The sequence below is a fragment of the Neolamprologus multifasciatus genome, chromosome 1, assembly GCF_963576455.1.
Source record: "Neolamprologus multifasciatus chromosome 1, fNeoMul1.2, whole genome shotgun sequence".
Lineage (NCBI taxonomy): Eukaryota > Metazoa > Chordata > Actinopteri > Cichliformes > Cichlidae > Neolamprologus > Neolamprologus multifasciatus.
The window spans coordinates 28307311-28332595 of record NC_140439.1 but is presented as its reverse complement, the minus strand read 5'-3'; the positions used below and the strand labels follow the sequence as shown (position 1 = coordinate 28332595).

Here is a 25285-nt window from a genome sequence, read left to right as displayed (position 1 = left end):
CAGTAGACATGTTTTCAAAATATAGCTACATCACAGCGTGTCTGAGAACAAAGAGCAGATTACAGTAAGTAACAAAAGTGAATGGAGACTCCTTGTGGATGTAGAGGAAACTACATCATTAAACATGCAGGGACCTGTTCAAGGCTATGTTTTGTTTCATTTATAGTGCAGAAAGCTCTTATCTCCTTAATACTCTGATTACATTGTTGGGATCGTAGGTATAGAGGAATAGTCATATTATGTATCTTGATCACAGCATGTAAAGTGTAAAAAAATATTTGCTATAGTTAAATGAAAGACAGTGTTAAAACTTATTACAAAGCCTGACTTTAAAATGGTTTTAACCCTGCCATGCTCTCCGGTTAAACCCCTCAGACCTTATTCAACCCTAACAAGACAGTGGTAAAGATGTTTGTTGTGACCTACGACCTACGAGCCATGCCAGCTGGACACCAGACCTTCTTACGCCAGAGGACCTTCTCTGTTCCCGTCCGTCGTGACACAAACAATCAGACCAGCAGGAAACCCCTCGCCCTGGGCCAGGGACGAACCTTGCGCTACCTCATTCACCTGAGGTGAGATGGCTGTTATTTTTGTCTGAACACTCAAAGTGGAGCATATCCAGCAGCACCCATGTTTATACTCCCATTTTCATGCTTTTGGCCTGTCATTTCATGCTTTTCTCCCTCTCTCAACCTCCACCAGGTTCCAGAGCTCTAAGTCTGGGAAGATCTACCTCCATAGGGACATCCGTCTGCTGTTTTCCAGGAAGTCCATGGAGGTGGACAGCGGTGCTGCCTACGAGCTCCAGTCCTTCACAGAGTCCCCTGTTGACCCGCCGTACTCTTCCCGCTGCTGAGGCCTGAAGCCCTCCCTCCTCCACCCGGCAGGCCACTACTGAAACATTAGTCACAACTTGATGCCAGCGACAGACTCAGACCGTTAGTCCATTTGAAAAGAGACGAGGTTTAAGGACCAGAGTCAAAAGCCTCTCATGGTCTGTCTCCACAAACTTATGTTTCATCCCCTGTCATCCAAAACTGGCAAAGGGGGCAGCAAGCTGAGATCCTAGGAGACTCATCAGAAATAAAAGCTTGTTCTCTGTTAAGCTTACAGCTTTGGAGCAGAGAGGCTGAGTCAAAAGTTTCAGTTTTAGGATGTATTTCTGATGTTGTACTCCTGGTCAATATGTTTTTAACAGATTTCATGGGTAACACGCTTACCGTCTGTTGTGTGTATCCCCTCCAGCGTCTTGCAGGAGAGTAGACGCACATAAAGTTAGACAAAAAATTGATTTGAAAAGAGTCGAGGCGTTAAATCGAAATGTTAATTAGACCTATTGAGTGTGAAATAAGAAATAATTTGTTTCTAATTGAATGTGATGGCCTTTTAATAATAAACGATTCCGATTTTAAATTTTTGAAGATTAGATTGACCCAGCTGAACGTGTACTCAGTTTTCTCTCTGTGATTCCTGAGCTCGGAGCAGAGGTTGTGCATATAGATGAAGTACCCTATGGCAAACCGCGGTGCAACATATACCATGGACCACTGAAAGAAGAAAAAAAACAGCAACAACAAAAAAAAAAACAGTCGAACGAGCAATCAAGATAGACTTACGTGAAAGCATCACAGCAGAACATCAGAAGTGCACTGTGGATTTTTTTTTTCTCAATGTAACTGGAAATGAAACAGAAAATAGAAATATTCTAATACTTTTGTACTGTTACAAAACCACTTTATTGGAAGTGTTGCAATAGAAAGAATAACCTTAGTTTAGTGTTTACACATTCACTTTCAGTTTACTTACCATCGGTTTATTTAATATTTAAATATTTCAGTTATTACTTGTGACGTCTGCCATGCTAAGATGATGTAGTGCAAACTGTATATCATAGTATGTATTTTTGACATTAATATTCAAATCGGAAAAAATATATCTATATATCTTCTAAAGCAATCTGGAATCTGCTGTGTCTCTTTGTGGTTTTAATTCTCACACCATGTTTCCTGTTCTGCCTTTTGATCTGTCTCGATGCTCACCTCCGTCTTTATGTGCAAACAGTAACTGGTTTTCTGCTAAATGCAAGATAAAAGGTGCATAAGAGAATGTGGGAATGGCAAGAATGATGTGTGGGGTGTGATAGCTGATTTTCAGCTGTCACACCCCCACACCTTTTTTTTTTTTATTATTTTAAACATTGGCCAGTAGTCACTGACTCATCCTGGTGCAAAACAACACTATAAATACATGTGTTGAGATCTGTTACTGACAGCCCTTGTTTTTAGTACATTGTTGATGTTTTTCAAACACAGACAGCATAGCGCACTCTTTGGGATGAGTCACAAGCATTCCTTGTATATTAGGCTGTAATCAGTAAAAGTATATGCACATCAACCATTTTAATCACAATAAGAGTAAAAACGGTATATCTGAGGTGTAAGTGAAAGTTTAAACATAAGTTAAATTGCTTTATGTAATTACAGAAATTTGTTTCGTTTTGTTTTTCTCCCGTTCAAAACAGTGAGTCTTTGTTACCATACACCCCAAATGCATTTCAGATATTTCAGTTATTTTTTATCAGTCTCTCAATTTGTAAAACTGAGAATAGGCTAAACTTAACCAATTTTATAAACTAAATAACTGGGTTGTTTTTGAAAATCGTACATTTCTGAAAACTAACTTTTTCTTTTCTGAAAAGGTTAAATTTTAGAGAATCCTGATCAACTTTTATACGGTTTCCCGGGCCTTTATTTTGAAAATCAAACCAACTGAATGGTTTCCTATATTGGAGGACTTTATTTTGAAAATTACATACTTTTTCATATTTTTGTATTGTATCTGACACACACCTGTTGGGCACTGTCAGGGTCTGGGCCTGTGGTCTGTTGTCCTTCAGTGTGTGTCTGAGAAAGACACACTGAATAAGACACACACTGATCCCTATAAGCTGCACGCGCACAGCTTATAGGGATATATATATATATAGATCTATATCTCTATATAGATAGATATATCTATATAGAAGATATAGAAGATATAGAGCCAAATAATAAATGGATCGCACCAAATTCTTTTAATTAACTTGAAAGAATGACTTGACATGACTTCCAGCTTACATAACCACCGGATCCACCATGCAAGGTATTTCCAGGTATTTTGCCTTTAAAATGATAGATTTCTGGAATCTGAGGTATCATAACAAAGATTAAATGACTGGTTGTTTACAGCTTGAAGGATCCTCTTTGTTGTCAATACAATGATTGGAGATGACTGGAAAAGTTTTACTTTTGATACAATAAGATCCTTTCAAAGGGGTAGTGTGAATATCATTGATTTTAAGTAAAAGGGTGTAAGAAGTAATGCAAGTATACTTGTTCAAGTACACTAGTTTAAACTTGTTTCTTGGCACACTGTGGGGGCCCTTAGCATGATCTGAGCTAAATCCCACATCCAACGTGTTGATTGCTGCTGATCGTGTCATCCCTTTATGACCAGTGTACTCGTATTCTGATGGCGGCTTCCAGCAGCATAACACATCATGTCACAAAAGCTCAAATCATTTCAAACTGGTTCATTAAACATGTCAATACATTTCTAAAAAATGACAAATGGGTTCTGAAACATTAATTGTTTACACTGCACATGCTCATATTTGGCTTTTTTTAATCAGAAGAAAAAACAAATTCCTCTGGGGGTGGGTATAAAAAGAAAACACTTTATTTTGTATAGCTGTATTCCTCTTGGTTTTGTGCGATGAAATGGTTTTGTGCAAAAAAAGAAATTAAATGGTTTTGTGTAAAAAAAAAAAAATAAAAAAAAAATCGTGAGGAAACCGAAAATAAATCGGCCAGCATTAAGCGGTGCCGGGCTCTCCATCCTCCAGATCTGCGGATTATTTTCTGAGATCTGGATTTGTGACACAGCACATGGACCCAGCAGCTGATCTTTGTGTCATTATGCAACCTAAATCTGAACTCCGTACCCGGTGCGTGTGCACGGCGGGAGCGCGCGTGGTGTCTCCGCATGTGACGTAGTATTGTGTGCGGGAGTGAGCGTTCGGCAGCTCTCGGTTGGGTTCGGTGAGTCAGAGTCGGATCGGGCGAGCAACACGCGAGCGGGGGATTTGTGGAACACTTGTTCGGCTGGTGAGCGGTCTCCTGACAAAAATCACGACTATTTAAACATGTCGGGGGATAACGAAGAGACTCAGACAGCTGAGGAGACGCCGGTGGAAGAGAAGGTAAACGCGGGCTTTTCCTCACGAGCCCCGGGGATGGTTGCTTCGTGGTAACCTAACACTGTAGCTTAGCTTCTCCTCTTCCTCTATTTCGTTGTTGACATAAATCATAACTAGCTACCGAGACCCAGGTAGATTAATATTGTTCGTCGGGAATCCTAACGATCTTCTATTACGTAGTAATTTGCGCTTTGTCTTTCAGGTGTAAGTGTTTTGATGTTAGCTGACGTGACATTCAAAGCGTCTATTAGCTTAGCTGCTAAAAAATTAGCTTAGCTCATTCAGCACAGTGACAGTTCTCTGTAAACTAGAAATGCTAAATCAGGGCCTGTCTAATTAACTGTCTCGCCAGCCTGGCAATTGATAGCGTGATTTTTTTTTTATCATTATTATTATTATTATTATTTTTTTTTTTTTACAGAAACGAGAATCCCAACCGGTGGTCCAACCTACACGTTACTGGCTAGTAGGATATGCTAATGCTTCTGTCTAGCTTGACGTTAATATGCGGGAGCGGTGAATTTAAACGCTTTTCCATGGATGACCACCCTTTGCCACCAACGTAATCAGTAAAGTTGGTCAATAAGCAGCCTTCAAACGTCATTAGATAGATTTTATTCATAGTTTTACGGGCTTAAACGTCTGTGTAAGTGTGGTGCTGTCTGGAGCTACCAGCTGACCGAGAGCTGATTAATCTAATCTTATGCTTCTGTTTGTTTATAGGAGGTTCAGGAAAAGACGATCAGTCCCGAGAAGGCAGAGGAGGCTAAACTGAAAGCAAGATATCCAAATTTGGGAAATAAACCCGGAGGGTCGGATTTACTTCGGAAACGCCTTCAGAAAGGGGTGAGTAATCTCTTGTGTTTGTCTTCAAAACATAAAGGGTTCACTTTAGGATTGTCCTTGAAGCTTTTGCTATTTTATATAGGTGCACTACACGGTCCTGACTAGCAAGTTATTGGTGTTGGACATAGTTAATAGAGAAATATGTCCAGCCCAGTTTATCAGGAAATTAAACGGAGAAACTGACACATATTTGGGGGTTTCTGTTTTATTTTATTTTTTTAACTTATAAAATAAGTACATTTCCAGAATTGTCTTCCATAGAAAACAGTTCAGTCTTGGTAAAATCGACTTTGATTGTAGATGCAATTTAAGGATTTTCTGCTTCTGTCATGTTGTAAAATCTGGGACAGCAGAGAATTGAAAATAGGTTTAGGTTTAAATAACTTGTGATTGGCACCATAATAATTACTTGACTTTTTAAAAGTAATCACCTGTCAGTAGAAGACTAATCTAATATCTGCTGAAGGGCTTAACAATATGTCACAGCGTGATTTAACCTGTGTGGTCAGCTTCCAGGAAATTTTCCATTCTCTTTTAGAACATTTTAGTAATCATGTTTGTTTTGATAATAATACACTAACCAAGATGAATTTTCTTTGAATAAATAAATATTTTCTTGTACTTCTCACAAGAAATTACCTGCTGCAGTAATTTCTTTTTGAAAAACTGATGTTCCCTAAAATTATTATTTGCAAGTGATGCTAGTTTCAGTCATTGTGCAGAAGTACTGTTTATAAGGGTGGGGAAACCTGCAGTCAGCTGAAACTGAAGAAGTCACTTGGATGAGTGATGAAAATTTTCTCCCACTGAAAGCGCTATGTCCAGATAAACAGAATAAACTTTTTGGGATTTCCTTACCTGGATGATTGAGCATGCATCAAGACACTAGTTTTTTCTTTTCCTAGTTTTTGCATTTAATTTGCTGATCAAGATTGTTACTGAGTGTATGTGTTCCAATGTTATACTGTGTGTATTTCTTATACTGGATGTTTTTCTTTCAGTGTTTGCATGGTCCTCTCTGAGGAAAGTTTTTCTTGGCAATTTGGCATTTCCTGTGTGATACCCTGAGAGACCACAGAAAGCCTCCACCAGTTGTCAATAAGAAAAAAGAAAGACCTGGTTAAAATTCCTTAATAAAATCTCAGGCGTGTACCTTTTTGATCTACAGGGTGGGCCATTTATATAGATACACCGTAATAAAATGGGAATGGTTGGTGATATTAAAGTCCTGTTTGGTGACCATGGTGGCCATTTAGAAGTCGGCCGTCTTGGATACAACTTTTGTTTTTTCAATAGGAAGAGGGCCATTAAACCAACCTGTAGCTTAGCTTCAGGTCGGAAGCTGACCTGAAGCACATTACTTATTGGTAATGTGACAAGAATAACAATGGTGTGCTTGGTTTCATTTCCTTTATTCTTTCATGAGTTATTTACAAGTTTCTGACCACTTATAAAATGTGTTCAATTTGCTGCCCATTGTGTTGGATTGTCAATGCAACCCTCTTCTCCCACTCTTTACACACTGATAGCAACACCGCAGGAGAAATGCCAGCACAGGCATCCAGTATCCATAGTTTCAGGTGCTGCACATCTCGTATCTTCACACCATAGACAAATGCCTTTAGATGACCCCAAAGATAAAAGTCTAAGGGGGTCAGATCAGGAGACCTTGGGGGCCATTCAACTGGCCCACGACGACCAATCCACTTTCCAGGAAACTGTTCATCTAGGAATGCTCGGACCTAGCACCCATAATGTGGTGGTGCACCATCTTGCTGGAAAAACTCAGGGAACGTGCCAGCTTCAGTGCATAAAGAGGGAAACACATCATCATGTAGCAATTTCAAATATCCAGGTTTCCATTGATGAAGAATGGACCCACTATCGTTGTACCCCATATACTAGAGCTGTAATAAACTGTTTACAACAATATTTTTTTTCACCGTTTTGATGGTCACTGTAGTGGCTATATTAATTTCTTAAATTTCTCTCTTTCTCTTATATTTAATATAACCACACTACGGACGGACAAGCGCCTGTTTTTATGCGTTGTGGTTAGCAACAACGACGGTAACACCATTGCGTGTACGCTTGTTTACGTTCCACATAAAAATGTATCATTTCATGCATCGGTTAAAACACTCGACTCCAGGTACACGACGCACAGCTGGAAACACTTCCCGCAAGACGAGCTGCCCGAGATTCACAGAATTTACAGAAAATGTTACATTTTTGTGATTTTATATCGTTATCAGGACGATAGAATTCTTATATCGGGATATGAGATTTTGGTCATATCGCACAGCCCTACCATATACCACACCAAACCATCACTTTTGTTGTTCCAACAGTCTTGGAGGGATCCATCCAATGTGGGTTAGTGTCAGACCAATAACGGTGGTTTTGTTTGTTAACTTCACCATGCACATAAAAGTTTGCCTCATCACTGAACAAAATCTTCTGCGTGAACTGAGGGTCCTGTTCCAATTTTTGTTTTGCCCATTCTGCAAATTCTGTGCGCCGATCTGGGTCATCCTCGTTGAGATGCTGGAGTTTGTAAGGGTGCCATTTGTGAGTAGCTAATATCCGCCGAAGGGATGTTCGACTAATGCCACTCTCCAGTGACATGCAGTGAGTGCTACGCTGTGGGCTCTTGCTGAATAAAGCTAGGACAACCACTGATGTTTCTTCATTAGTGACAGTTTTCTTGCGTCCACATTTTGGCAAATCCAACACTGAACCAGTTTCACGAAACTTAGCAAGCAGTTTGCTAACTGTAGCATGAGAGATGGGTGGTCTCGTAGGGTGTCTTGCATTGAAATCTGCTGTAATGACCCGGTTACTGCGTTCACCAGATATCAACACAATTTCAATCCGCTCCTCACGTGTTAACCTCTTCGACATGTCAATGGCTGTGAACAAAGAGATATTTGTACATAACTCATGAAAGAATAAAGTTACGTTGAAACCAATCACACCGTTGTTTTTCTTGTGACATTACCAATAAGTTTGATGTGTCACATGGCCCTCTTCCTATTGAAAAAACAAAAGTTGTATCCAAGACGGCCGACTTCTAAATGGCCACCATGGTCATCACCCATCTTGAGGAGTTTGCCCCCTCACATATACTAATGTGCCACAAACAGGACTTTAATATCACCAACCATTCCCATTTTATTATGGTGTATCTATATAAATGGCCCAGCCTGTAGATCGCAGTTTGTGGTATTTACTCTGACATTTAAAAAATGAGACATTTTTAAATTGGTGTCTATTTTCATTGGTGCCACTTTTGTTTAATTTGAATCTTCTGTTTTTCTGCAGCAAAAGTACTTTGACTCTGGTGACTACAACATGGCAAAAGCGAAGATAAAGAACAAACAGCTGCCAACAGCTGCGCCAGAGAAGACCGAGATCACAGGGGACCACATCCCCACCCCCCAGGACCTGCCCCAGAGGAAACCCTCTCTTGTGGCCAGTAAACTGGCAGGCTGATGTACACGCAGCCTCAGATGGCCCCCTCAGCACCTCCCAGCCCCTAACCCTCTCCACTCAAGTCTCAGAGATTTAATATTACCTCTCCTATGTCTCACTTTATCACTCCACCCTCTCCACACTGGCCTGGGCCCCACCCAACTGGATTCCACACCTCCAGGTCAACCATGTCATATCCTTTTTTTTGTTTTTTTTTTTGTTTCAACCCACCCTTTGGCTTTTTCTCTACTGCCACCACATCCTTTCCTCTGTTATTGTCCTCCTGCATTTCCTTCATGTCTTGTCTTTACGTCCATGTTTGTCCATGTACACTGAAGAAACAGTCTGTGATGCCTCTGAACAATGGATGGATAGCAGATATGACTGTTTACGAGCTGAAGTGAGGGGCGAGCAGCAGAAGCTTGCATCTTGTGAGGTTTGGGCGCGGGGGTGATTTAGTGTGGTGTTAAGTCTGGAGATTATGATTGTGTGTGTGTGTGTATGTATCTGATATATATTTGTCTGGCACAGGGGCAGAATGTTTTACATCAGATTTGTATTATTCACTGTATGACCTTACTCTAAATTATGCTGTCAATATGCTTGAATGATTGAATATAGTAATTCAGAGGCCAAGTTCCGTTTTATTAACACTATGATTGTGTCTGCATTAAAGGACCTTGCAGTGAAGGCTGGGGTGTCACTTTGAACTGCATGTGTGATGCTGGGCTCCCGAAGGTGAAGCTTCACATACTGCATTTTTATTCATCAAGGTGCACTGAGCAGATGTTTAAAAGAGATGCTAAAAAGCTTGGGTGCGGCTCAAATGCTGGTAGCAGGTAGTTCCTTCAAGAAGTGTCAGAAATAGATCTTCTTCTTACAAGAGCAAAATGCAGTGTTTTTAAGTTTACACTGTGTGCTGCTCCATTTTATATGCCGACACAGTCCTCTCCTAAGGATGGAGTCATCATGAATGAATCAGGTTTTAAAGGGTTAGAGGGGATACAGGACCTGAAGGGTAAAATCCTTCAGAGGGACCAGTCTTTATGCTGTATACATTGGTGGACAAAAACAAGGAACAAATAGTGTAAGTTTTGGGGAAATAATCTTGTGTAATCATGACTTAAAGTAGTTTTATCTTTAGCCCTGCATAGTGCTTTTCCAGGGGTTTTTACTGGCCAGATGCAATTTACTTGTGGTGTGATAAATCAAAGCTAGGACATCTGTCCAAGTTGTGCATGTACATGGCTGCCCTGCTGTCACATTGTGCCATTTTGTTTTGTAAATAAAGTAGTTTTGCACAATACTTTTGTGTATTCTTTAAAGACCTGCGATGTATTTCAGGTGCTTTCAGATTGCTAATGTTTACATAGTAAGATTTAAAATAGTTTATTTTCTAGATGTTAGAATATTTCTGTGTTCCAGGAGCCAGAATTTAAGTACAGCTTATAACAAAATAGTTTAAATAAGAATAAATATTCAAGCATCTATTTTCTTCTGCTTACCTTGGAATATGGTCACACAAGCAGAGGAGCCTAAATGTTTAGGCACGCCAGATTTGTCCAACTCACCACTAGGTGGTGATAAGTTGACAGCTCAGTTCCTCTTTTCACCCAAGTGTCCAGAAGATATACTTGCAGATCTTAGAAAATCAACCATCGACCTGCAACCAGGGTGTCCTGGTGCCAAGGGGCACCCTTCTGTTCGAACATGGTGTTTATAATTGATAAACCGTTATTTGCCCAGAAATCTAATAACACAACATTAGGCAGACCGTTCCTCCCAGTCACGCCCCACCAGGTCTCAGTGTCATTTCCCCTGTAAGCATTAAAGTCCACCAGTAGGATGACAAAGTCACTAAATGGAGGACACTCAAGAGCCACACCCCGTCACTCCCAGAAGGCTGTGTTCTCTAAAATATCATTCGGTCCATAGGCACAAACCCAGTCACTGGCACAGGTAAGGAACCCCCTCATCCATGGGTGAAACCCCCCAGGGTGCACACAGCAAGCAATAGGGATACAAGGATACCCACCCTTGCCCACCGCCTCTCATTAAGGGCAACTCCAGGTGGTCTACATGGGGTAAGGCCTAAGTGCTCTCCCTTAAGCTCCCTCCCATTCCTGACTCCAGGGTGAGGCCCAGGTAGCCCTATCCCAGTCAGGGTAAGCTGGTCCCTTGTTCTCTTTTCCATTTCCTCACTCAGGACGAATTTGCCTTGGGAGACCTCCAAACAAAATACATCAATAGGGTGAAGAATACAAGAACAGCTTGGTAGAATGAAAAGGAGCTAAATACTTAAAACTATAATTACAATACAATGTCATGTGAAGATGAATATGAATTATACACTGGTTCAACTGTTCGGTAAGGCAAATATTTAATCAATCACATGGCAGAAACTCATCGCATTTGGGTATTTAGACATGGTAAAGACAGCCTGCTGAATTTCAAACTGAGCATCCGAATGAGCAAAAAAAGGGGATTTAATGGACTTGTGACAGTTAGATGGTCTCATCTGACTATTTCAGAAAATGCGGATGTACTGAGATTTTTCCATACAACCATCTCTAGAGTTAACCGAGAATTGTCTGAAAAAAATAAAGAAAATATTCAGTGAGCAGCAGTTTTCTGGGTGAAAGTGGCTTGTTGATGCCAGTGATCAGAGGAGAATGCCCAGACTGCTAATATGAAAGTAACAGAAGCTAAAATAATCACTCATTACAACCAAGGTACGCAGAAGAGCATCTCTGGATACAACATGTCGAATCTTTGAAGCAGATTAGTTACAGCAGCAAAAAAAAAAAGTATGCCAGGTGCCACTCTTGGGTGGTTTTAAACAACACAGCCTACCTGAGTATTGTTGCTGACCATGTCAGTGGATACACCACAGTTTACAGCAGGATAACACACATTGTCGCAAAGATCAAATCATCTCAAGCCAGTTTCTTGAGCCTTCAGTTTGTGCCAACTCTGGGGACAAATGTGTAAAATATTATGACAGCCAAGAGAGCATTTGTGGTTTTCATGCATTTATGATAATGATAAGGAGGAAGGAAGCACACACATACATGCATAAGTGTTAATATTAGTATATTATTAATATTAACACAGAGTTTTCAATGTGAATTTTAAATATTAGATTCTGATCTAACAGATGTCTAAACTCATCTGTTGTCACCATTTAAATTTCAGCCCCACTTTTCATATTTGTTGTCATTCCAGTTGTGCCCTGGCAAAATTTGTGATTTTGGCCATTTTTCAGAGAATATGAATGATAATACAAAAACGTTTCTTTTACTCATGGTCAGTGGTTGTGTTTGCCCTTTTATAATCAGAATGACAGTGATCAGAAGTTTACATACCCTAGTTCCAGCACCGGATCCCCGCAGAGCTGCATTCCCAGCCCCCTACTGTACACCCTGTACACCTATAACTGCACACCAACCCAACCTAGCAGTGGCTGCACTTCCTCCATGCCCTAAGGAAGAATAAACTGGACCGGAAGCTGCTGCTGACCTTCTAGCGCTCCTCAGGATATTTCTCCTGTTTGCTATTTATTCCTGCTCTCTACCATTTATATTTTGTTCTGGCACAGTTGGTGTGGAGGACCTACAATTTTGTCTTGTCAATGACAATAAAGGGCTATTCTATTCTATTCTATTCTATTTTCTATTCTATATACCGTGTATTGCCTCCGTTAACATCAATGACAGCTGTAAGACCTTTGTAGTAGTTGTGGTTGAGGCACTTTTATTTTCTCAGATGGTAAAGCTGCCCAGTCTTCTTGGCAAATTGCCTCCAGTTCAAAATTTTTGGCCTGTCTTGCGTGAACTGCACGTTTCAGATTTCCCCAAAGTGGTCGGTAGATTTGGCCTTGTGTTTTGGATCATTGTCATGTTGGATCATCCGAGTGTCTTCCATATGCAGCTTCAGGGCTGATGAGTGCAAATTTTCCTCCAGCATTTTCTGCATTCATCGTACCATCAGTTCTGACTAAGTTCCTTCAGCCTATGTTGCTCACACATCCTCAAAACATCAGCGATCCTTATCTTTTTATATCTTTCCTGTTTTATAAATTCCAACTATCTTCTTTTGCGTTTCCCATGGCTCAGAATCCAGCATCAGTGCAGCACAACATGAAACATGCAGCAGTCTGTCTGAAGCCCAGAAACTCAATGAGTTTTTATACACACACACACACGCACGTTACAAGTAAACAGATCACAGGTGAGGAGGGTTACCTTTAGTAGTCATTTAAACCTCTTTGTGTGTGTGTGTGTGTTATCCTGCCAAAACTTCGAGTGTATGTAAACTTTTGATCAGTGTCATTTGGGTAGTTTGTGTTGTTATTATGATTTAAAAAGGGCAAACACAACCACTGACCACGAGTGAAAGAAAAGTTTTTGTAATATAATTCATATTCTTTTAAAAATGGCCAAAAATCACAAATTCTTCCAGGGTATGTAAACTTATGAGCACAACTGTACATCAAACTTAGTATTCACCTCACCCTTACAGGGTGTGCACAGCGGGTCTTATCACATCAACAGAGTGAGTGACACAACAGTCACCTTATGTGGTTAACATTATACATCACAGGCACTACAGAAAATGTATTTTACTGACATGTTTTTTTAATCGTCATTATGATAAAAATTATTTTAATAGGGACAATGCAATTTAGCAATGACACAAGACAGACCTTGACAGTGACGTGCTGCAAAGATACAAATATTTTTAATTTCCAGTCCTTGTTCCTAGGTGGGTTTTTACATCGACAATACACAAATAATATATGACTCACCCAGTTAACCAGAATATGTCACCTAAGGTTTTTGCTATACGTATATACAATTATGAAAATGTAAACACAAATATATACCATTAAGGAGGCATTGTCACCAAGTGTAAGAAAACTCAGAAAAAGGTGTCTGCATTGCTGGATGCAATAAATACACTGAACATGAGTAGGTTTTATATCTGCCTAACCAATTGCATCAATGCCATTATATTATATATATCCCTGATGTTAGCTGCTGGGTGTGTGGAGAGATCACTTACTGTTTCCTTACTTGTCTTCTTAGGCAGTGTTTTTTCTGACTCACGCTAGGGTAGTACACACTACATGTAGATTATTTATAAGTTATCTGTCCTATATAAGTCTTGATTCTGATTGGATATTATTGCCATTGGTCTTGTGAACTATCACAGGTGATTTAACATGGCGCTGTCCTGTGTTTCATTGTCTGATGAAGAGCTGGTGTGCTCAGAACGTCATACACCACGAGATGCAATAAAATACATTATTTTAAAAAAAGAAACTGGAGTTCTGCATTGTGCAAATTATCGATTGTTTACTATGTTTAAATATTTCTGAGCCCGTGTTTCCTTTCCTTTTCTTTCCTGCGTTCCTTTATGTGTAGTATAAAGCCTTGACCATTACGGGGCGCCGTTTCCCACGCGGCAGCAGTTTTCCTCCGTTTGGCTGAATCATTTTATCCATCATCATACCCAGAATGCAAAGTGGGAGACAGCGAAACCTCGGCAGCCTGGAGCCTGTTGGGTTATCATGGCGATAAGAGGCACGTCTCCCCCCTGAGTCTCCGTGGCAACAAACGCTTTGCTTTCCCGCTACATGAAAACACACGCCGAGCCCCGAGCAGCGCGGAGACCTGCCGGACTTTCAGCCCAGATTGGAGGAAGGACATAGCGAGTGACCGTCATGGCAGCGTCGGAGGAGCTGTACACAAAGGTAACGCGAGTGTGTAGCTTTGTGTAGGTGCCTGCTTTTTGTAGCCGGTCCGCTAAATAAATGTCCGAATCGTGCCTTCACCCTCTAGGAAAAAAAGCTTGGACGAACAAAACGCCGAAAGTTTGATTTTTGCACATCGGGGAATGTGCAGGCTCGGTGTCCGCGGCTGCAAATGAATGAAAACGGGGTTGAAACCGCTTAAATCTCGTGTTTAGGTGTTTACATGTAACCTTGGATGAACAGCTGAAATGGGTGCAGCTGACAGATGCAGCACAGAGTCGTTTCCTCGCCTCTTCCTCCTCTCTTCATAGTCCTCCTTTGCGTGCAGAAACATCTTCCAAAAGATTTACTTTGCCATTGGATCTCCAAAGAGAAAAACACATATATTATTTTTTACGTTCATATTTTAATTTTACATTTTACTCTCTGGAAGCCAGGGGGCTAGGATGATGCAAAGGCGGTGCCAGCCAACACGGAGGCTCTGCTTTTTCGGCTTTAAACCCTGTTATTTTAGCTTTAGCTCAAACCTTTGCATCGACATATTTTAATGTCAGAGATTACTTTGGATTTAGCTTCTTGGCTCAGTTGTATGAGCCCTTTCTTTATGTACTCTTGGCTCATGCACATAAAGACCGCCGCATCCGGACACTTTAGCATCCTTCCCCTCAGCATCCAGGATGCTCAGAGGCCCTGAAGCCTCGGTGTGGCTGTGCAGACCCAAATAGTCCCTGAAGACACCATGATACTGCTGCTAGAAAGAGGCCTGTGTTGCACTTGTAACTCTCAAGGTCATGCTGTTGTTTTGCTTTTGCGTGTTGGTGGTTGTAAATGTGAGGCAGAGATGCAAGAAAGTGGTGTGTATGCTTGTGTGAGGGAGAGGGAGGGGAGATGAGTCACCCATCCCCCTACTTTGACAGCTAGTGTCTTTAGTGTGAATAACGTTTGTGGTACAAAGACGGTGCAATGATTTCAAACCTTGACTAAACTCTTCTTTTGAGTGAATCTCTGGACCTTTTTGCAGTCTCTGTTACCTAGACAAAGCTCCAAGGAGGAGACCGTTTTAAACCTTTGGTCACCAAAAGGACACTGAAGCATCCTCAGGGCTGTTTTTCTAGAATCAGTTAAAAAGGCATGTGTTAATTGCTGCATGTAGAGCTAAAGCACTGATGGGAAATCATCTGGAAAGAATGACACTTATCTTCATTGATTAGATCCTATTTAATGTCAACTTTTGCTGGTTAGACTTGATCATGTTTGAATTTTGTGCACCTATTGTTCCTTATCATAGACTTGGATTGTATTAGAGTAGCTTTGCATGATTTAAAATAATCCCCATTGATCTTGTAGTGGGCATTTGTTCAGCCCTTCAGTTCATCCAGTGTCAGAATTAACTGTTTTAGCTCCCTTCATTTTTTCCTTTAAGCCATCTTTCTTCTAATTGGTTGCCCCTCACAAACAGAAGGTTTGATAGGCAGGTGGGTGGAGCTTCTGTGCTTTTAGTTTAGAGCTATGTGCCTGAATTCTCTCACTGACATCCAACAGAGCAAAGAATAGAAAAAAACTGTCTGAAACCTGAGCTTTGGGCTCATAGGAACAACTTTTTAGGAAGAGCACCACCATTCAAAAGTATCAATACATAGAAGAAAATAAGGAAAAGCAAAATAGGTCTTTGCAGACATCCTTCAGAATTGTCACGATTTACTGCATTTTCTTGAGATTGTGAATTAACATGATCAGGCTTTTGCAAAAGGGAAAGAGTGTTAAAGGATGTCCACACAGGACAAGATGAGTGGCGATATGGCGACCAGAAACCAGGAATGTAAATTAATTTTAGCAGCTTGAAATAACCATCATTGCTTCAGAAGGGATGGATCTAAACTTTAAACTCTAAGTTTTTTTCCATCTTTTAAGTGAGAAACTCAGGAAACCACTTTGAATTTCTGTCATTTAGCACTTTCCTAGAGGTCATGAGGATTTCAGGTTGCTAGGGCTTTCCTGAACAATCTCTAGAGTGTGTCTGCGGCTTTAGAAGGCTACCTATAAAGCCTGGAATGTTCCCAATGACAACCAGTGGGCTAAAAAGTCATATGCAAAAAGCGAATCACTTTATATCTGGACAGGGATTAAAGATGTCACCTTTCCTTTTCTAATTTTGTTTTTTAAACAATTAAGTGATTAACAGAGAAATTGACTGGCAGATTATTAATTAAGGGTTCTGCTGGGATAGAAAAAAATACACATTAAGATGCATGGATTCTGCTTAAATAGCACTTAGGTGTTCGATTACAACCAGCTACCAATAGATGCTGCTGAGTTCGCTTCCTCTGTCAGCAGGATATGGCTTATAGCCATGCATCGACTGAGCTGCCTGTTTCCATAAAAATCTGTTAAAGCGGTGAAATGGCTTTAAATGCAGGTGAGTGTTTGGTCGTATGTGCTTGCATGGCTGCTGACAAGAGTTCGTTTCTCCTTTGAATGGCACAGTGTATTTTAGGAGGACTCTCTATGTGATTTACTTTTCCAGCACAGGGGCGGGAAACAGTCTGCCCTCTGTGCACACGAGTCAGCCTTATAGGAGCTTACTGTGCATATGTTATCACAAACATCCACACACACACCAGCAATCTGTGTTTGTCTCCTGCGTGACCTGACTGCCTGTTTAAAGAGAGGTGATTCAGGGGTGAAGTTCTTTGCTTTAAGACTCTCGTCTGTGTTTTGTTTTGTTTGGGGTTTTTTGTAACTCGGACCAACAATATAAAACCGATCAAGATCAAAACTAGTAAGAGGGAAAGAGAAGCAAACAGAGACAGAAGAAAGAGAGGGCTGCACCTTAAAAAGATGACTCAGAGCTGAAAAGGCCTTTTACCGCACAACTGAAGCTTCAAAAATACACTTGAGTGTCATACAGCTGAGTGTTTGCTGCACTATAACGGGCACATGTGCTGTGTTTTTAAAATAGCTAGACTCAACATTGATTTGTAAAACTAAACTCAGAACTAGGGCTACCCTGCATAGCATTACTTTTTTATTTTGAGCTGAGGTGACCCAGAGTGAGCAGTTGAGCAAGAAGGGGGCGTCTGAGAATATCATAAAGAAAGTTAAAAATATCAGCTCTGTTACGATTACTCAGAAAGTTACAAGCAGTGTACCCATACAGCCACTGGACTTTACAGGAGGAGGTGTGGCTCTTTCCCAGCTAAAGCAAGAGTGCCATAGATTTTTTTTTCTTTTCCTTAATGGCTTCTTTGAAAAGGGAGTTATAAAAAGCTGCTAAATCTTGTGACAAAGTTGCTAAGTTTGCAACAGTGAAGTGAATTGAAGATTGAAGGTCTCTGCTGAGAGCAAGAAGGGTGTCATGCACTTTGAGCTGAGATGCTGGGTAGTTTTCATATTTAAACAAAAAAACAAACAAACCAACAAACCAGTGAAGATCAGAATCGAAAACCAAATGAAAAGAAAATGAACGTGTTCCAGCCGCACTGAAACAGCTTCATGAATTCGCCGTGTCGGAGAGCTAAACATGGACTTTTCTTACCATACATTGTTGCATATAGTGCAATAAGAAGCTCAATAAGCAAAATGGGGGAAAAAAAAACACTCAGTAAGGAACAATCTAAATAAAATACAAAAGAAAGTCATGTAAAAAGGTCAGTGTAATACAACACAAAGTCTTTCTAAGTTATGTTTATTTGGGCTCGTTGAATGATCCAGCGTAAGATCCATTTTTTTCCTTTAATAGTAAAAGATAGTAAAGGTTAAGTTGCAAAAATGGAGGAAAAGATACACATGCTAATAGTAGGTTAGGTCATTACTGCTATTATTTCTTGGTTGATTATGGCATCACACCCAGGCACTTATAAAATATGTGATTATACTACGAGGCGGTTACAAAAAGATCTCTCTGTAGCTGATTAGAAAATTATTCCCACATGAGGTTTTCACAACGCTCAAATTAGTCGGCATATTGTATATTAATTACAGCACAGTATTTATTTATACTTTTGTTCTTTTCTAAGATAATTTTTTTGGATAGTGAAGCAATGACAATATGAAAGTGGGGGAAGACGTACAGCAAAGGGCTGCGGGTTCATAATTCAAATGTCAGTTAAAATGTAAAAGTTTTCTACTGTAGGAACTTGCAGCGAGCTTTAAGGTAGTATGTTAAACTGCAGGAACTGCCCGTCTTTTCAGGGACATATCAGAGCACAGTACTTGTTTCACAGTAGGTATATCTGATCGGCCCTGAAAAGCTGCTGTGTGGGGCTTGACGCTGATTGGTTAAACCTATGCTAAAAGCAAAATAAACAACAATGTAAACAACAAGAATGAACAACAATGTCTCAGTTCCAGCAGTTGGTATAATTTTTTTTTATTTGTCAAAATAGTTGCAGAATTGTTACATTTAAATCACTGTTAAGGATTTATGTCATTTAAAAAAAAAAAAAAAATTCCCAATTTTTTACATTGTTAGATTACTTATTATATATTTTTAATCTTAACTGTTGAGTCACACTTAATTATATTGTTGTTGTTGAACTCAAGACTTGTAGTGGCTGGTTTTTAAATTTTATATTGATATTTTAATTGTAATTTATCCTTTGAGTCTGAAATGTTGTTTACACTGAATGTTTTTGTAAGGGTTTTTGGAACGCTGGCTTTAAAAAGGATATTTAACATAAATATTCTTCTTATTTCTATTATAATATTTATTATAGCGCACGTCAGACCTACCCAGCATTGCTGCAGTGGAAAGGTACTTAAAAAATGTGATATTTTTATTCTCTGTATTGTTTTTGTGATTGTCCAGCTTCTCGTTGTCTCACCTCTAAAAATTCTCACTGTCTCAATTGACATGGGTCCTAAGCTCAAAGAGCTGCAGGTTGTTTCAGCGAAGATGAGAGCCGTATGATACGAGATAACCTGTTGAGCAAACTGCACATATGGCCACACGCTAGTTAGTGAAGTCACACAGTGAGAGTAGTCAGGAGCAGATGATGGAAGGGAAAACACCTGCTGTTACATCACTGGTTGGGGTGTTGCCAGCATGTCTGACCTTTTCAACCCATTGACAGCCGTGCATTGGTGCACTTCTGCCATAACTGAATGATCATTTTGTCTCATTTATTCTGGTATCAAGACGCAGACTACCTAAGAGACCTAAAATGTGGACAAACCTTTTTTGAAAATATTATTTTATGACCTCAAGTCTAAGAATTAATTCATTTAGTGGAAAGAAAACCATCAGTTTGCATATTGTGCCTTGATATGCTGATATCCCTAATGCTTATGTCATTAGCCTGAACTGACCTAAACTTGGTATCAAAGCCTTTATTTCTTACATATGTTTCTTACATTTTTGTCAATATATGGAGAATTATAACTAGCAAACATGCTGCAGATGTTAGTTCGACAGAATATCGATAATATGTTTGTCATTATGCACACTTTAGCTGCAAACAGGTGGCCCACAGTTTACTGAGAACCTAAAGTGATATGTTGGACTCCAGTTTAACATTGATGCAGATGACTTTCTGTTTCAGTTATTCACAGTACTGCAATACCATTGTGATACTATAGTGGTAGTATTGTATCGCAGTCTGTCGTGAGTTAGTGTAATTGCCACCACTATTAAATGTGACATTTTTAATTATACGTTAGCATGCTCGTGTTACAAAACCCAGTTTGATTTAAAAAACTTCATGAATAGTCAGATCTGTAGGTGTTTTTCCAACTCGTCAGGTGGCAGGTTTTATATTATTCAACGTCATGGGTTTATTTTTTCCCCTTTATCTGTAATTGAGAGCATGTGCATTCAGTTACTGCCATGACCTGGTTAAAGTAATTGCGCAATCATGTTGTACTTGTTCATGCATGAGGTCATTGCAATCCAAACCAAGATAAATGGAAGTATTCTATGGCTGAATGTTCGTGAGTAAAATAGCGAGTCCTTTTAATGTGACTGTGTTGATGTATCATCTGATTTTGACCAGAAAGCATAAATAATGACCAGAATTCAGTGGTAAAATAAATAAATAATTACAGAATTTCAATGTTGCTTTACGGGAAGATATTAGGTTCCTTTAATAGGCTAGCTCCCTTCATGTATCATCCAGGTTCAGTTTTCATCTTTGCAGCTCCCGGCCTGCAGTTGTTTTTCAGAGCGGCTTGTGAGACGGTCCTGTTTACTCGCCATCTGGCTTGTAGCTCATGTGATCAATGAAGGAAGCTGAGATTTTTGTTGACAGACAGCTGGGAAGGCCAGTCGTCTGCCACGGGGCAAGGAAGTTTGGAGAACGTCGTTGAACGCCGCTTGTGTCTGCAGACACAATGGGAAGATTTCATCTGCCAGCGAGCTTTGGAGCTCACTGCTCGATCAGTTAGTGTCTGGTCTTGTGGCGCGTGTGGCTGGAGGCATCCACAAAACCATCAGAGTCACAGCATGAGCTAGAAGCTCGCTCAACAGTCAAAATGAACCGGGAGTTGGAGTATATGTTTCTGAAAGTAAGTTTTTGCTCCTTTTTAAGCTTTAAAGAAATTCTCTTGATTAAATAGTTGTGTCATTATTTTTTAAGGAGATGGATGCTTTTAATGATAAACTGGTCTTTCTCTTTATGTCATATAAAGAACCTTTCTATGCTGTAGTTTTGAATTTGGTTTTATTACATTGCCTCTATAATGGTGGCTGTGGAGCCCCAATCCTGACACGCCCTTCGAAATGGTTATGTCACTGAAATCAGAAGGACAGTAATAACTTCCACTTAGCAACAAATCAGATTTTAGCCTGTGCTGAGTTTTGTTATCTGAGTAACAGCAACATCTTTGTTACGGTTTGACGAAATTGAATCAGTGGAAGTAGCTTGTAGTTTTTCCTGCCTGTTTTGGATGCGCATCTGGCTTTGCAGGCTTCAGTACAACTTTGTTGGTTGGATGGACCAGCAATATGTTCTCCTGGATAATTTATCTAGCACTGTAATTGCTATCACATAGATTTATTTGCTTTTTATTGACTGTTTTAAATAACTAAAGAACTGGCGAGCTGGAACTGTCTTCCACTTACTCTGTTGGTGTGTTGTGGTGTCAAAAATATAAGAGAGGACAATTGTGGGTCCCATTCTCTGCTCTTTTATAGTGCAAAGAGGCAAACAACACTACTCCTACACTATGCCAAGAGTCAGCACTGGCCAAACTAATGTGATTAGATGCTGATCAGCGTCAGAGCCTCTTAGTAAGAGATCTTGGGCAGTCAGTAGACGATTGGCACGCTAGTTGTGCCAATGGTCTAGTTGGGAGCGCAGACAATCAAGGTTCCTTTCTACCAAGCTCTCCAACAGCGCTGAAATCTCTCTAAATCTTGGCGTCATGCTGTGTCTGGCCAGCTGAGCAGAAAAACAGCAGATTCTCACATGAGTGGTATCATGTGATGAGGTTTCTGCAGTCTCCATTGACCGCTTTACTGAGAATATGTGAGCAAAACACTTTTTCGCACACCGCTGCGGCTGTCTGGAAGGTCGCCTTTGCCAGTCTGTGCTAAAAATATATTAAGGTTTTCATCCATTTCCGCTTGACTTACTTTTATGAGGTGCAGTGTACTTGTCTAAATTCCTTTTGCTCCTCTGTTCGGTCAAAAGAACAACATTGTCTCAGTCACTAGACCGAGGAATAGATATTTTATTTGAAGACAGTTTAGCTGTGTGTTTGATGTTTCATGTTGTTCAGCCATAATCCTTCTGAAATGAAAATTATGAGAATCTGAAATATAGTTTTGAAGTCTTTTGCTCTTTTTGTAGCAGGTAGATTACACCTAAAAACCAAATACCCAGAGAAATACAGTCATTTGGAAAATTGTAAATATCACAAAAATCAATAGATTTTCAGTTACATTTGCATGGGAAAAAAGTATAAATCATGAAGGGATTTTTCCTGCCTCCAAATAGGCATTTAGGGGTGAACCTCTCATGATAAGCGTAATTGATCCATAGATAGATAAAGAAGTAGGCTTGTGTTACCTTAGCAAGTCTATGGCTCCTTAATATTTCTGCCTGCAACTGCAGTATGCAGTAAATGTATTACTTTACTGAAGAGGACAAACCCAGCCATGCAGGCTCTCACTTTATGAGAAGGTGAGTTATAAGTGGGGAAAAGAGACTTGCAGTAGGCCAAAAGGCGCCCACTTCTAGAGCGAAAGCTCAGAGCTCCGTATTTGCGTCTCTTTAATCTGTTGTTGACTCTGAGCAGAGAGTAAACACTTCTGATGGATGCCCCGCCCCATCGCCACAGCCTTGCAACCCCAAAACGGTGCGCTTTACACACTCCCAGCTTCCTGATCTCTGTGACATTGAAAACCTCAGTACACCTCCAGTTTCTGCATTAGCAGAAATTATTTAATACCGAGAGGCGTTGCAGTCGAATACGGAAGAGTTAAAGCTGAAATGACTTTCAGGACGTGTGCAGGTCTTCTGTGATAACATCAGTTCTGTCATATTCAAAAGGTACCACAATGGTTCCACAGTGTTTGGTGGTAGAGGTTTAATCTTCATCTCAGTAGTTTCTTTCTTCTTTCATTTGTTGATTTTTAGATGCTAAGAGCACAAACTTTGGCCGTCATGTAAAGAAGTTGCAGTGTAATTGAGTGAAATACGATTAGCTGGTGTTTAGCCAGAGGTAGCCTAATCAGTTCCTAATCCTTTGTCTCAATTAAACCAGGATTAGCATCAGCTCGACTTGCAACTTCAAGACCTTTCCCTTCTGTTAATTGCCTGCTGACCCCTACTGTGTAGTGAAAACCTTAAGTACAAGAAGAAATAATTTTTGACAACTATAATGTTCACTTTGTGTTTCAGGTAATAATATCATCTTGGGCTCAGGGGAGCATTTATTAAGTTTGAAGTAAACCTTGATGCCATCTGTCTTACCTTAGCATAGACCTGGAGATTAAAAATGCGTTACACAAACCCAATCCCAAGATTGCGCTATTTGGCCCTTAAAAAGAACTAAAATACAGGATTTCTTCTTTTAAATCATTGTCTTCTGAATGTAGCCAATATAAAAAAGCTGAAGCATCTGCTATAATTCCCCCCCCCCCCCCCCCCCCCCCCCCCCCCCCCCCCCCCCCCGTATATATAAAGTATTTATAGTGTGAGCTAAATTGTTGGTTTATGAGCCAATCATCAATGTTTGGAGCAGGGAAGGGAGCTGAAGCAACATCTTTTAGACAGCAGACGATATAAGAAGCTGCACCAAGACTTTCATCCATGAAGTCATGCAAAGCTTCTCTAGTAGTCCATGTGGTATTCAATGAAACCTATACTACAAATCTATTTAAAAACAAAAGTAATAAAAATAAAGTTGACCCTGAGATACTTCCAGAGAAGTATCCTCTTCCACTTGAGGTAGCAACTCATTCCCAACTTGGAGTGGGCACTCCACCCTGGGTGGGCTTTGCTCACTCTTAGATATTAGGCCTCAGTCATTTAGGAGGAGCTCACAGTAGACCCTCCATAGCTCCACTTGTACTAGCTTGATTTATTATTTTCAGAGAGTGCTTAAAATGGGGAAGGTTCATTTTAGAAAAAGGTGTTATGTCTAAAAAAAAAAGTGTTCCCTTCATATTTCATACTTACATTTGTATACATGGAAAATCTTCCTGCATGCCAAGGGTCAGGGGCATAAACTGCCAGTGGAGGTCATTTCGCTGCCTCCAAATTCACGAGAATCTATTTCACAGCAATTTGCTGCTTATTTGATTTTATTCACTGACAGTCAAAGAATGACCGCCAGATCAGTGTACGGACGTATTATGCTCAATGGATCTGGAATTCAGCATAATATGTTCCCTTTAAACTGTTTTAATAAACAAGTCAGGGACTCTATCTTTTCCTGAACTGTAAGAAAATAAACTGGATACGCCAGGATTAGTTTCAAATTAGAACAACAATGAGGGACAAATGGAAGTTAATGCTGCAATGTTTATATGCTGGTTATACTGTGATATTGATAAGAGATGTTGTTTTCTCTTTAGGAGTGAACACATTTTAAATCGCCACACAGAAAACATTTCATCCTTGCTTTGCTGCAACCAAGTATGTGCTGCATGGACGTGTCTTGCATTCAGCATGTGGGGGAAAAGTAGAGACACTGTAGTCACATGATTGCTGATGTCACACATGCTCTGACGTCTTTGCCCCTTTATTGTCATGCCTCCCCTCATTGTCTGCCACCCCAGAAGACACCAGCCTAGCCTAACCAGCCTCCATCCATCCCTTCCACCATCCACCCGTGTCCCTCTGTCTGCCTTTGAGGTAGACAGTCGCTGCACCCTGACTCATCACATTTTTCTCTCCAGCATTTCCAGCTTCTTTTTCACCGTGGACGATGATGTCCTTGAAACATGTAGATGTCTGTCAGTTTCTGTGTGTGAATGCGAGTGTGTGAGAGAGACTGCGTGGTTTCAACCTACATATCTCCTCTATTTCCGAACCCAAGGGAATTTGTTGGACTATAAATATGATTCATTACCTCTGCAGCTGTACTACAGTGCTGTCTTTCCTTTCCCCCTCCATGTATGTCTGCTAATGTGCAAATTGGGAGCATATTTCAGTGTTAACTAATTCAGGATAATCGTGCCTCACACCTAGTGGTGTGTGAAACACGTGCTCTGTGTGTGTGTGCTTTTTGTGACAATTACCAGGATCAGAAAGTGTGCAGCTTTGCCTCTGTGAGGTGTGATGATGCTCAGAACTTGCTGTTGCTATTTTTAGTCTCCATCCTCCTCCTCTTCTCCTCCTCATACTCGTTCTTTCTGCCTCTTTGTTGCCATGAGGCTGGCTGCTGGGATGGTCTAACGCAGGGAGTGATGACATGTTGGAATGAGGAGGAAGATGGTAAAAGCCTATATTCACCTGCATATATAGAGCTTATAATTCCATCCAATCTGTCTCTCTTAATTCCTTTTAAGTAGCTTGATGTGTATA

The 25285-nt window shown here is 40.3% G+C and overlaps 3 protein-coding genes across 5 annotated transcripts in view; all 3 read left to right on the top strand.

Moving 5' to 3' along the window:
* atosa (atos homolog A) overlaps positions 1-1959 on the top strand; it is a 33500-nt gene extending 31541 nt beyond the window's left edge. Inside the window, exons 11-12 of the mRNA XM_085154755.1 lie at positions 376-575; positions 706-1959. Coding sequence (XP_085010881.1) covers positions 376-575; positions 706-859 — 354 coding nt within the window. The 3' untranslated portion in view covers positions 860-1959. The remainder of the gene's footprint in view (positions 1-375; positions 576-705) is intronic.
* Positions 1960-3807: 1848 nt separating this feature from the next.
* Positions 3808-9866, top strand: arpp19a (cAMP-regulated phosphoprotein 19a). Its single transcript, XM_085155003.1, has 3 exons — positions 3808-4243; positions 4964-5086; positions 8411-9866. The coding sequence occupies exons 1-3, from the start codon at positions 4187-4189 to the stop codon at positions 8579-8581; spliced, it is 351 nt and encodes a 116-aa protein (XP_085011129.1). The 5' UTR covers positions 3808-4186; the 3' UTR covers positions 8582-9866.
* A 4190-nt stretch (positions 9867-14056) lies between these two features.
* The window catches only part of myo5aa (myosin VAa), a 67831-nt gene continuing 56602 nt past the window's right edge, over positions 14057-25285 (top strand). Inside the window, exon 1 of one of the 3 annotated variants that reach the window (XM_085154738.1) lies at positions 14057-14315. In XM_085154738.1, coding sequence (XP_085010864.1) covers positions 14286-14315 — 30 coding nt within the window. In that variant the 5' untranslated portion in view covers positions 14057-14285. Of the gene's footprint in view, positions 14316-18938; positions 20817-25285 lie in introns of those variants that run through there. The other 2 variants (XM_085154733.1, XM_085154746.1) reach the window with 2 other exon arrangements.

Excerpts from the sequence above, each read along its gene's own strand:
- arpp19a (XM_085155003.1), top strand. The coding sequence starts at position 4,187 with ATGTCGGGGGATAACGAAGAGACTCAGACAGCTGAGGAGACGCCGGTG. Across the intron at positions 4,244-4,963 it reads AGACGCCGGTGGAAGAGAAG|GAGGTTCAGGAAAAGACGAT; the intron begins GTAAACGCGGGC and ends GTTTGTTTATAG. Across the intron at positions 5,087-8,410 it reads GGAAACGCCTTCAGAAAGGG|CAAAAGTACTTTGACTCTGG; the intron begins GTGAGTAATCTC and ends GTTTTTCTGCAG.